Source organism: Hydra viridissima, unplaced genomic scaffold, assembly GCF_058129835.1.
Source record: "Hydra viridissima isolate aposymbiotic clone 2 unplaced genomic scaffold, HvirCarnegie_v1 scaffold_3, whole genome shotgun sequence".
Taxonomy (NCBI): domain Eukaryota; kingdom Metazoa; phylum Cnidaria; class Hydrozoa; order Anthoathecata; family Hydridae; genus Hydra; species Hydra viridissima.
In genome coordinates this window covers 12,505,001-12,518,451 of record NW_028324302.1, presented here as the reverse complement: position 1 = coordinate 12,518,451, position 13,451 = coordinate 12,505,001, and the positions used below count along the sequence as shown (strand labels likewise).

Here is a 13,451-nt window from a genome sequence, read left to right as displayed (position 1 = left end):
GCAAAGAAAGTCTGTCGCTATAATCATATTTGAATGCCATTTTTATTTCCAAATATTCGAGGTTTTTAGTTTTAATCTAACAAAGGTAAATAAAAAAAATTGATCGAAATGGTTTCTTATTGAACTTAATCTTTCCAACTAATTTTATTTGCTGTGATCAAATCAATAGCAAATTGAGCAAAAAATTAAAATTCTTTAAAACTGTAAAGAGAAGTTTAAAAAAATCAGAGAATGGAAGGTTCAGAAAAAGATCCAGAATTAGAAATGAATTATTTGTTTTGTATGCTTGAATTAAAATGTGAAATCAATAAGCGTCGTCGAAAAAGGTATCAGGATATCATTTCTTATCTACCAGGAGCAAGTCATGACACAAAGAATGAGTTGCGTCATCAGCTGATTAATGATTATCTTACTGATATGGCTGTCCATTCCTCTTTCCATGGAATCAATTATATCTGTGATAGTACTTATAAGGTCCGAAGGGTCATATGGATTATTGTAACGCTTACCGCAATGTTGTATGCGACGCGTGAAGTTTATGAAAGCACAATAAGGTATTTTAACTACCCCGTGAGTACCGTTCGTATGAAAATTTACGTGGACAATTTGGAATTTCCAGCAGTATCTTTCTGTAACTTAAACGACGCAAGAATGAGTGTTTTAAATGGATCATCTGTTGACAAAGCAATTTTAGATCCAGAGAAAGCTGAAAATGTCTCTGCTGATGAATATAGAAAAATAACACGTGAAGCTCGTCATAACTTAGAAGATATGTTAATTGAATGCAAATTTAATGGCCATTCTTGTTCAGTTAACAACTTTACTGAATTTAGCTGGATGCAAGGTGATCGTTGTTTTACAATTAATTCGGGAAAGACTGGCCACAATCTTTTATCCGTAAAAGGTACAGGTTTAAAAAGAAATCTGGATTTAACGATAAATCTTCAACACTATGACTATTATCGAGATGCAATGTCATCTGGAATCCATTTTATTCTGCACAGTCAAGAAGAAACACCTGTTAAGATTAGAGGTCCCATCGCTGCTCCTGGTTTTACAACGTTTTTTCGAATAAACAAAATAAAGGTTTGTACTAAAAACACTAAAAGAAACTTTCCACTCAATATACGCAGCATAGGTCACCAGTAATATTTTTAGTAAATATTTATGATTAAACTTTTAAATTATTTCATGCTAATAAATAATATAGTTAAAATAAATTGTTTTACTTAACAAATTTAACGAAGAGGTTGCAACTCTTTTAGCAATTAAATGCTTTTAAACGTTTTAACGTTTAAACATTTAAATGGTTTAATGCTTTTAATTTATTTAAGTTTGTATTTGTCTATGAAATTTTTAAATCGTAAAATATTTCAAATTATTTTTACCTTTATTTATACTGTTAAAAGGGTATTTAACATTTTAATATATTTTCTTGTGATATTTAAGATGTCGCATTTTTTTATACAAAAACAAAGTTATTATTAACTTAAGTGAAACGCAGATGAATCCACTGATGCACAATCTTCACAATTGTAATTTATTCTCTGTTTAATTTTTTTTTTCATATGTTATCTAAAAATATTGTGTATACCTTTCATGTTACAATTTTTTTAAAACTATTTTTGATCTACTTCAGACAAAAAATCTGGAACATCCTTACAAAACCCGCTGTGGATCGGTTAAACTAAAATTCTTTAAAGAATATTCCAAACATATTTGTTGGCTTGACCAACTGACAGATTTTGTCAACAAAACCTGTGGTTGTAAGGACTTTTTTATGCCTGGTGAGTTTTTTTTTTTTTTACGTTTAGTTATCACCATTCAAGTTTGCATTATAAATTCCATCATAAATAGCTCACAGTGTAAAAACTTTAAAAGCAGCAAAACTGTTTATTTTTATTTTTAAAAAAATTCTTTATAAAGGTGATCTTTCGATTTGCTCTTTAACTGAGGCTATTGCTTGTATGTGGCCAACTTGGGGTAAGAAATATTTTTATTCATTTTTTTACCTTTATTTAAAGAGAGTAAAGATTTAGCATAAATCAAAATAAAATATATTTTAAATATTTTTAACACTTCTTCAAATAATTTTGATTATTTTTAATATCATTAGAAACGTTTGAAAAAGATAAAAAATACAACTGTCCACTTCCTTGTGAAGCAAATACTTATTTTGGACAAACTGTTTCGCGTGCTTTGTTCCCATCGAAACAATACCGCAAGCACCTCGTGAAAAGCTTGATCCATATACAACAATTTCGTGATGTTGTTGGCAACGAAGATAAAGAGTTGCAATTTATGAGGTGCAAAACAACTTCTGCAGACATAAATTTGTATTTTCTGCGGCAATTTTCTCCCCTTTAAACTACTTTTTTTATAGAGATAACTTGCTTCGAGTTGTGTTTTATTATGACGACCTAGCATACGAGCTTCTTGAGCAAAAGCCGAGTTACGATGCATTGGCATGGCTAGGTGACATCGGAGGCCAAATAGGCCTATTCGTCGGATCTAGTGTTATATCTTATTTTGAGTTTTTGGATTGTTTAATTATGATAGTTTATGCAAAGTATTTCAAGCAGTTTAAGTAAAGATGTATAAATTATCATTATAACTATTATCGGCGTACAGTGAGTCAAAATCCAAATAAATTGGCAAAAAAAAACCCCAAAAAAAAACAATTGCTAGGAGCTAATAAATTGAGTTTTAATTTAATTTATACCACCAAATGTAGTTTATACTACCAGAAAACTGGAACTAATTGCTTTTTGGTTAATTTTTAAAGATTTACAAACTTTAGCACCTTTTCCTGAAACATAATCATATTGATATTTTATCGCAAAACTCGCGTACAAAATGTTCGCTTTAGTGTCACTCTTTTAAGGTTAATACCGGTAAAAACAGTTCAAAATTTTATTTGAAGGCATATATTTAAGATATTTAGTAACTATAAACAATAATTTTGGCACCGTATTTTGATTTTAGATTGTCATTCTTAAGATCTTAAAAAAAATGCCCCATATTCTTATTCTTTAACTTTTTTAATCATGAATTTTGTTGAAAAACTAAGAGATTCCACAAGTAGTTTTAATATTTTCCCATTGATAGGTATATTTGAAAGCAGAGAGAAAAGAAATTAGTTGCCTGAACCTGCCCCCAATTTAATACACAACCTTTTAAAAATAGTCAAAATGTAAAATTTCATGTTTATTTTTTTTTTCACACTACATTAGTACTACAGAGGTAATTTGTCAACTCAAAAACCAACATTCAAAAAATCATGCTCAAACAAATCATTTTAAATTTCAAGCTTCAAAAACCAAAACTTGCATGATCTGACTGCCTACTGCATGAATTAAATGTTTAAAAATAAAACTTTCATACAAAATAACGAAAAATAGTTCATTGGTTACATCCATCGTGAAAATACATTTAGTTTCTATCATTCAATAGGCATTAATCATGATAATTTACTTTTGACTCTTCACTTGAGGGTGTTAAAGTTGGGTCCTTGTCGATGATGTGTTGCGTTTCAAATCTGAGCTTGGACTTTCTCCTTTAGTGTATGCCTACAACAATGAAGTAAAACTATTGGCTACAACAACAAAACCAAATTTATGAATTTGAATTGTTTTAAATAAAAGGAAGTTTTATTTTAAAAGTTGATTGTTCATTCTCCTGAGGGTGTAGTTCTGACAGAAATACCTGCTTCAACTCCTCTACAGAGTTTGTTTAACTCTGACAAGAATACTAATTTTTACTGAATGCCAAAACTCTATGAGAATATGTACAAATATTGGCAAAGCCCAAGTTAACGAGTGAAGTCTTTTTCAGACAGCTATTGTTCCACTTAAATTAACCAACATGAAGGAAACAGTATGGCTGAATAAGAAGCCTTCTAGTACACATTACCGTAAACCCCTACATCTTCAATATCAAAAGGAAACAAAAGAGTGGATCAGAAATGAAGATGAACATCTTAAAGCTAAAATGAATTGACTTGTCGAGTTTGAGGTAAAGTTAGAAGTAGCAGAAGGCAACCCATGAAAATATTAGTTTTGTTAAACACATTAGTTTTAAAAACCACAAATCTGAAAATGGAAAACCACTTCCTTCTGATGTTTTGTCTTTTATAATGACGCAATAACTAAGTAAAGCTGTTTTTGCTAATAGGCCGGGTGAATAAAAATGAACAATTGCTTTTACTCAGTAGTTGGTCAGCTTTACGTGAATAAAAACTTCAACTTTTCTTAAGTTTTTGTTCACGTAAAATTGAGCAATTACTGAGTAATTAGGTTACCTTTCGTGAATAAAATTATGAGGAAAACTGCTGAAGTTTTTATTCACGTAAAGCTGACCAATTACTGAATAAAAGCAATTGCTCATTTTTATTCACCCGGCCTAATAATACTTTTTCCTTTTTTTTGTTTTGGTCATGGAATAGTAAGATAAGATAATGACGGTATTTTGGTTTTTTAAATCCAAGGGCCAATGCTATAAACATAAAAAACGAAGTTTTTTCCGTAAAGCACGAAGTTTTTACCGTAAAAAGCGAAGAAAAAAAAAGTCGATTGCTATAAACATTCAAAAAATTCCGTTTTTAAGATAAAAACTTCGCTATTAAATCCAATGCTATAAACGAACAAGGGAATCGCTTTTTCAGATAAAAAATGCGTTTTTTCGAAAAAAAAACTTCAGATAGATTTTTGATCTCTATTTTGGATATTTTCTTCGTGATTTTTAGCGGCCATTGTTGGACAACGTTAGCGCTTCAAAATCATTGAACATTCTTTGTTTGTGTTTTTATGTAGATATTTTATAGATAAAACTGAAAAGGATTTTGGTAACTCCTTAATAAACTGTTTACTTAAAATATGCATTTAATCGATTATTCAGTTCCTTGTTGTGTTTCGTTAACAATGCATGCATGAATTTAACATTTCATGCTTATTTATGTAGGTTTTCGATAGTAATTTTGGTCAAAAAAATTTTTCATAGTGCTTGACTAAAGAAAAGTGTAAATAGTCGACAAATATGCCATATAATACACAAATACACAACAAAATAATACACAAATACACAACACAATAAAATGCTGTCTAATGAACTTAAAATGTTACTAGCAATAAAGATCAGAGAAAACAAAGAGGTTCTTCTTGGGAAGCTTAGTATGTTTTAATTAGCAAACTATTTAAATAAAAATATATACAATTACATGTGTATATATATATATATATATATATATATATATATATATATATATATATATATATATATATATATATATATATATATATATATATATATATATATATATATATATACACACACAAATGTTGTAGTGTAAGTATGTAATATATAGTATATATTAACATAATATAAGTATGTAATCAATCAATCATATATTTTTAAATAAAGATTTTACATTCAAGTTTATACGCTAATAGTTATAAACTAATGTGAAATAAACTACTAATAGTGCTAATGATATATAACAAGGGTTATAATAATGGCAATTTAATCATTGTATTCAAAAACAGTAGCAACAGCAGAGATATATTACAATATATAAAATTAACAATTATAACATGAGGTAATATATAGTATATATCAATTTTATATATATGTAAACTTTTATATATATATAAAATTGATATATACTATATATTATATATATATATATATATATATATATATATATATATATATATATATATATATATATATATATATATATATATACTTTCAACAGTTTTCTTAACTTAATACACTAACATTGAAAATAGCTTCTCCTACACTGTGTATAATACGATAAATTGGTAGAGATTCCATGGCAGTCTCTTAGAACATGAAAAAAGTATTTGTGCCAATAAAATTAAGAAATACCATTATCTGGAAACGTACTGAAATGCTTTTATTTCGCTTATTATAATGTTGCAAATCATCTTTAAGCCTAGTTTCTAAAAATCTAATAAAGCTCTTGGGACTCAATACTGCTCTCGAAAAAATTTGTCAGAAACATCTTCGTTAAAAAAGCGGCCATTAAAGTAAAATGAAATTGAAAAACAAAATAAAAATATAATTTCTGCGCATATTTAGTATGATTTCTGATTTTGTTCGATAAAAAATCATTTAAAAAACATCAAAATTTAGTAATTTTAAGTAATGTTTTAAACACCAACCTCTCGAGGCAATCGGTGGCGAAGCTCATTTTCTGCAACTTCGAAATCTAAGTCTTCATCCGAAAAAATTAAATCCATGTTCCTATTTTAATTTTACACAGTTTTTTTAAACACCAAATACAAGAATATAATATTATTTATAAAATGGAATAGACAGCACAGCCTACTTAATAACTAATAAAGTTTATTAAGTAGGCCTACAAAATAAAAATTTAAATAAAAATTGCTATCAATGACGTGTTATGTATAAAAAAAATCCGTGAATTTTAGTGACGTATACGTTTTATGCTTTATAGCAATGGCCGAAAAAAATACAAACAGCGATAAATTCTTCGAGTTCGAAAAAATAATTTACTTAAAAAATTGCGTTTTTACGAAAGATTTTTTTTCTCAAAAATAACTTCGAAATGTTTATAGCATTGGCCCCAAATCTTTTACTTTAATTAGTATATGTGCGCGTTTTGGTTTAAGGCACCCAAATTTTTTTGTTTATATCTATCTTTGTGCGCGTAAATGACTCTAACAAGCATACGCGTGTGTAGTACACGCCATAGATACACGTAAAATTTATTTTAAAAGTATGTGGTATATATTGTATATGTGGTTTTACATGGTATTTGAGATCGACGAATCCAAATTTTTTATTTAAATCATTATTTGCGCGCATAAATTGTACTTAAACGCGTACACGTGCATAATACGCGTCTCAGGTACAGTAAAATTTAATTCTAATAACAAATTTAGATTTTCCGACCAAATTTAGATTTTTCCGACATGGTATTTGAGATCGACGAATCCAAATTTTTTATTTAAATCATTATTTGCGCGCATAAATTGTACTTAAACGCGTACACGTGCATAATACGCGTCTCAGGTACAGTAAAATTTAATTCTAATAACAAATTTAGATTTTCCGACCCAAAAGTACTATTATTGATGTATCACCCAAAAGTACTATTATTGATGTATCACGTGTTTACATTTGAAGGTTACATAATTTTTACCTTTCTAACTCACTGTGCGGCGCACAGTGGAAAATTGTAGAGCAACAGCATATCATAAATGTTTTTTACTAATGTCGCTACTGTCATTATATTTCAATTTTATTTAATAGTTTAATAGTCAATCATTACTATAATGCAGGAATTTCACATAATTTTATGTAAAAATAAAAGATTTGAAGCCCTATTGTTTATTACTTTTGCGGATGTTCATTTCAAACCTGTTCGCTTCATCACTTTAAAAGTTAATTTTCTATAAAACTTTCTAGGAATAAGTATAAAGTATTATACATTTTTGAAAAGCTCATGTTATGGAGATTTTAAGAAAATTATACATTTTTACTTATATGGTTCAGTTTAGGAGTAATTATTTGAACAATAAAATAAATGAAAAAAAATAATATTCTTCAAGTTCACTGAGACTTTTGGTAGTTACCCACGCTTCCCCACGCTTTACATTTATTGTAGTATTGTAGCCTAGGTGTTTATTAAAAACATGTATAAGAATGAGTTGCAGAAACGTGCGGTTTCCGAAATTATCGAGAAAAGAGTGATAAAAGTAAAAAAACAGAAAACCGCTTTTTATCGTGGTTTCAAATTTTGTTCATTTATAACAATAGCTTGGTATATGTTTTTTAATTTATTATCAATTTTTTATTGATACCATGGCATTCTTTTATTTTTGCACTCATTTTGTGGTGAATGTACACTGCCAATATATAAAGAGTTGAAACATTTATATCAGTATAAGAAACTCACAGTGGAAATTAAACCGACTCGTTTGACTATTGAATATTACTTAAGTTACTTTTGTGACTTGTTAAAATGACAACTTTTAAGTGTTTGAAATGTAAATTATTGCTTTCCTATATTGATGGAGGAATGACAGTTGAGGCACTGTCAACAATTTTAAAAGAAAATTATCAACTTTCTGAGGACAACTTGTGTTTCATCATTAGTGGTATTTAATGGCACATTATTCCGTCTTTTAATAAACAATGGAGCATATCTTTAATACATATCTTCAGGCGTTGCATTCAATAGGAGAAGAAGCAGAAGCAAAACTTGTGGAATCATTAAGGATTGCTGATAAAGACAAAAAAAAAAATTAATATCGAGTTTTATGGAAAACGCAAGCCAGAAAAATATGCTAACTGATGAAGAAGCACTCAGCGTGTTTATTGATTTAGATTTAACAAAAGCACAATATTTGTATATGAGGAAGGTGACAAATGAACGAAACTGTTCCATATTCCCACCATATTGTAAAATTCAAGAAATTAAACAGACCTGCTATCCACCATCTTCTGCAATAGAAATTACGAAAACACATCCGAAAATTCTGGAACTGCAAGATTTATTGGATCACACTGTAGCTAGAATTTTGACCATAGATTCTCTGTACAGTATTGAAGTCAAGCATTTACTTTCATATAGTAAATGGGGCTGTGATGGTTCCTCTGGCCAAAGCCAATACAAGCAGAAACTTCCAGAGGAATCTGAACTTATTTCTTATGCAAATTTGTTTACTAGTTCTTTGGTGCCTATCAAACTAATTGATAAAGTAACTGGCGCAGTTGTTTGGCAAAATCCGGCACCTTCATATGTTCGTTTTTGTCGACCTATATGCATTGAATTTTGCAAAGAGACTTCCAAGAAAACTAAAGCCATTGTAGATAAAGTAAAGAGCCAAATAAACTCTTTGCGTGAAATGTGCAAGAACTTGATGAAGATACTCTGCAGCTTTTGAAAGTCAACGAACTGATTTCAGGAACTGTAAGTCCCTATGTAGTTATGACATAGTACCTTTAAGGTGGTAGCAGGGTAAAAAACGGCTGTTTTTGATAAAATTTTGAAAAATACCAAAATTAATGTTTTGAATTCTTAAATCTACCTATTTCAATATGCGTTTTGCAAAAAGTCAAAAATCTTCTTAATTTTAATTAAATTTGGCCTTTTTTTAAAGAGCAGTTTGGTTCTTGCTTCATAACAACGACCTTAGAAACGCCTTTTATCTCGCTAAATCTCAATTTTTCAGAAAAAATAACTTTTCATAGAAAATAGATATGGGCTGAAATTTTGCAGATTTAAAGATGAACATATTATGAATGTTGTCTATGAAGCAAATTTTTGTTATTTTTTATTTAAAACTCATTTTTATCATGCTTTTGTCCCAAACTTCCCTTAATTTTATATCTTAAAGTTCGAATGTCAACCTGGTAAAATTAAAAATGTTTTAAAAAATTCTGTTTCATAGATAACATTCTAAATACATTAAAGAATTCGTGTTCAAATTTTCAAGCAGTTTTGACTCTTTTTGAGTTAGTTATATTAGATGAAAGAATAAGAAGGTTTGGGGGTAAAATAACACTAATTATGCGCATAATTAATGACGTTATCACTAAAATTTTTTTATTTGGCTACTGTTTTATATATTTTTTTTGTTCATTAATAGAAAAGAGCTAAAGTCTATTAATAGTTTTCAATTTCTTGTTAAAAAGTTACCTTTACCCTGGTACCACCTTAATATACCTATACATTATTTCATAAAAACAACTATTTAAAAATTGTTATTAAGAAACTGTCTTAAATATTTCTATAATTAGTAGGTAAGCACTTTATGTATTTTTCGTAGTTTTTAATAATTTTAAGGTATTTTCATATATTTGTAAAGCATTGTGTTAAAGTGTAAATTAACTAACTGCCAATTTTGAAGTTTTTGATTTTTATTTATTTATTTTTAATATTGTATTACAAAAAATTCTTATAAAGAGTATTTCACAAGAAGCGTCATATACTACTTTACATTTGTGCAAAATTTCAAATCTCTATTTTTAGTAACAAAAAAGTTATCGATTTTTGGTCCGAAACACACCTTTATTTTCCACTGTGCGGCGTTTCGGCTTCGATTTTGTGTAAGGCGAATAACAAATGTAGATTTCTGTTTCGCATAAGAATCTAATAACACATCAATTTATTAATCGAAATAGACAAACAAAACGAGTAAATGATGTCAGACGAATTTATATCAACTTTTCAAGTTATATGCGAAAATCGAAACAAGTGTTGCAAAAATCGTAAAAATTTGATTAATCATCTAATTCAATTTTTACCTCTTTATTTCACCTGTTATTTGATTGCTTACTCTTTAGCATTTTTTACGTTGATTTCAGATATGCGCTCATAATTTTGCCACCGCGTCAGGTTAGACTTTTTTTGTATATTCTTTTTTCCGTTAGGCTTTTTTTGTATATTCTTTGAAACACAACTTACTGCACTAAGTCTTGTATTTTCTTTTATAAAGTAATTCAGGAACGCTTTTTGATTGTAGACCCTGATGAAACTGTTAACTGTGTTTATCACTTTTGTTTCCTCTGTTTTCTTGAGAAAAAAAATTAGGCTGTTGACATAAGAAATGCATAGTATGCATCAGGCGCAATAGAATTAGCTCTCCATCTTTGCATCTAAAACAATATGCTTTTTTTTTTTATAAGAGGTGTAAATGATTAACTTGATTAACAAATTAATCATAAGAGATTTAGCAGAAACTAAACTAATATATTTTTGGAAAATAATATTCATTAAATATATATATCACCTAAAACATACAAAAAATATACTTTATTCACAAACGCAATCAAAAAAAGTCAAGTTTTGCTAAATATTAGGATGTGTATCTTGATTTGATACATCGTCCTATTTATAGTAACAATAGCTAAGTCTGAAGAAAACTAAACATCAGGTATTCATAAAAACTAAACGTGTTGCAACCTAAAACTATTTTTTGGAATCAGCGTAAAAAGTATTTAAGAATAACCTTAAGTTGGAGAAAGTGCTTTAAAAAAATCCGACTAAGTATGCAACTTTGGAATGATTTAAACTAACATAATTAATTACATCTTCATCATTTAACATAATGAATTTTATTTTCTAGTATTAAGTAAACATTGAATCAAAACACTATGTGTTTTCAAAAACACGACGGTTATTTGAAACAATCTCCTTCGTCCACTACTGATAATTGGAGTCAAGAAATAAATTACAACAACAATTTTAGTTTTTGAAGAAACCATCATTCAATTAAATTTTTAATGACGCAATAGATAGAAAAAATAGAAATTTTGTCAGCCAATGCAAAGAGAGTTGGAATAGTCCAAGAGTATAATTGCACCACCAGAGAAAGCAAACGTCTTCAAAAAGTTTTTTTTTAACACTTTGAACATATCAAAGTTTTAGGTGAACCGTTTTTAAAAATTGTTTTCAGGTCAATGTTTAAGAACTGATGGAAAAATAAATTGCTGATTTTGTTCGTCAGGACTACTCTGTACCGCTACCAATCTTCGGAGAGAGTTTTTAGCAGAGCCAACATTGTCACAGGCCAAAGACACAACTCGATTCCCAAAACTGTTGAATAACTATTCTTTTCCGTTAGGCTTTTTTGCATATTCTTTGAAACACAACTTATTGCACTAAGTCTTTTTTAAAATTTGTTATTCTTTTCTTTATCTTTAACTTTAAACAGAAAAAAGCAAAACGTTTTTTTCCCGTTAAAACCACTAAACTATAATAATGATATTTATTTCACGTCCGAAACGTAGCAAAGTACACAAAAAAAAAACAACCTAAATTTTTACTTAATAAATTTAAATCCAGATGATCTGAATTTCTTTGTACATAACTTTTAATATCTGTATCATATTATCATTTTTACTCTAACTTAATTTTTTTTATTTCTCGTTATCACGAGTATATATGGTGTTTTAGCACATTATTTGTTTTTTGTTGTTTTTTCGATAGGGTCGCATCTCAGGTGCACTTACAGTTTTGCAACTCTTCTTGTTGAGGAAAACATTAAACTTTTCGTATTTTTCTTTTAAAGATACTATTAGGCTATTGTTTATGCAACACTTTTTTTTTTTTTTTGGTATAATTTCCTTGTTAATTTTAGAAACAGTAAGCTAAAATGACAGACCTCTTTGATCAATATGCTTTAACAGAGAGATCTAGTAGAACAAGCTTCTTAGGAGACAAGCCTTTAGAACCGGTATACTTTGTTTTGTTTCAGATTTTAATATTTCCTTTGTATTTTTTGCAAAAACATAAGAATATGATAATTTCTAAAAGTATATTTATTGTATAAAATATCCTTTTAGAGAATTCTTACAAATATGCAGATAAAATATATTTTTATCTATTAAGAACTTTTAAAATTGTTTGATAAAATCATTTATAATCTTGTATTTTTGAATTCTGGTCAGATTTATATGTTCTTACAAATTCTTAAGAGAGTCACTTGATTTTCTCCAAAAACATGACAGAAAATAATAGATATTTTTATATATAAGATTGTAATATTTAAAAAGAAAAACTTATTAAATAAATTTTTAGCTAAATGTTAAATCTTTTATGCTAAAACAAGATTGCTATAAATCTATTATAACTAAACTGTTAAAATTAGTTGGTTTTTTGTTTGTTTGTTTTCAATGTGTAAACAAAAAGCATAAAACCTTTATTTTTCTAGTTGTCATTAGTGTTTAAAAGATACAGTCAATTTAAAATTGCATTAATATATGTATACTTTATGCATACTTTGTTTACATACTATCTTTTATCTTGTCATTTCAACTCATTGTGCATGAATTTTTTGCTTTAGATTTCCTCTGGTTTTGTAACAGTATCAAATGAAGAAGAAAAACCAATGTTTCAAGCAGAAAAATTTAATTTTCGGTAGGTAATGAGTTTTGTAGAATAAAGTTTATTTTGTTTCTCTGTTCACATTAAATTGATTACTAAGTTCAGATTTTTCAGTAAAATCTTTTATTATAGGCTTTATTACTGTTAAAAAAAAGAGAAATGATTATCTAAGGCTAAAATTTAAAAAATTATAAAGGATAATGAAAGCATGCTAATAGTATCATTCCATGCCAAAGGGACAAAAAGATAAGGTTTCAACATGAACCACCTCAGATTTTGATGATTTTGTTTTGATTTATATTAATGAGAAAAGCAAATCCTGAAAATTTTAGCTTAATACATTTTTGGTTCATTAGATATGGTTATTTAAGGTTTTTGATTTTTCAAAAAAAAAAAAAGGGCTTCAGTAGCAAAAGTATGTTTTGTTCATACTTTGTTCATACTTTCTTTAACTTTGTTCATACTTTGTTCAACTTTGAAGCTATAAATTTTAAAAGAAAGTTTCAGTAGACCTTCTTGTTTTGTTTTTTTTACATCATAGATAACTCAGGACTTTCTCTTGTAAAGTATTGAT

The 13,451-nt window shown here is 28.0% G+C and overlaps 2 protein-coding genes across 2 annotated transcripts in view; both read left to right on the top strand.

Moving 5' to 3' along the window:
* Positions 1-52: 52 nt before the first annotated feature.
* On the top strand, positions 53-2,699 carry LOC145202563 (bile acid-sensitive ion channel-like). Its single transcript, XM_080075543.2, has 5 exons — positions 53-1,086; positions 1,640-1,787; positions 1,927-1,983; positions 2,117-2,306; positions 2,384-2,699. The coding sequence occupies exons 1-5, from the start codon at positions 232-234 to the stop codon at positions 2,589-2,591; spliced, it is 1,458 nt and encodes a 485-aa protein (XP_079931669.2). The 5' UTR covers positions 53-231; the 3' UTR covers positions 2,592-2,699.
* A 5,053-nt stretch (positions 2,700-7,752) lies between these two features.
* Positions 7,753-13,451, top strand: part of LOC145199745 (vacuolar protein sorting-associated protein 18 homolog) — a 22,626-nt gene continuing 16,927 nt past the window's right edge. Inside the window, exons 1-3 of the mRNA XM_090080897.1 lie at positions 7,753-8,959; positions 12,132-12,227; positions 12,837-12,910. Of these exons, the coding sequence (XP_089937023.1) occupies positions 12,147-12,227; positions 12,837-12,910 (155 nt within the window). The 5' untranslated portion in view covers positions 7,753-8,959; positions 12,132-12,146. The remainder of the gene's footprint in view (positions 8,960-12,131; positions 12,228-12,836; positions 12,911-13,451) is intronic.

Coding starts and splice junctions, on each gene's coding strand:
- LOC145202563 (XM_080075543.2), top strand. CDS start 232: ATGGAAGGTTCAGAAAAAGATCCAGAATTAGAAATGAATTATTTGTTT. Junction 1,087..1,639: donor TTCGAATAAACAAAATAAAG/GTTTGTACTAAA, acceptor GATCTACTTCAG/ACAAAAAATCTGGAACATCC. Junction 1,788..1,926: donor TAAGGACTTTTTTATGCCTG/GTGAGTTTTTTT, acceptor TTCTTTATAAAG/GTGATCTTTCGATTTGCTCT.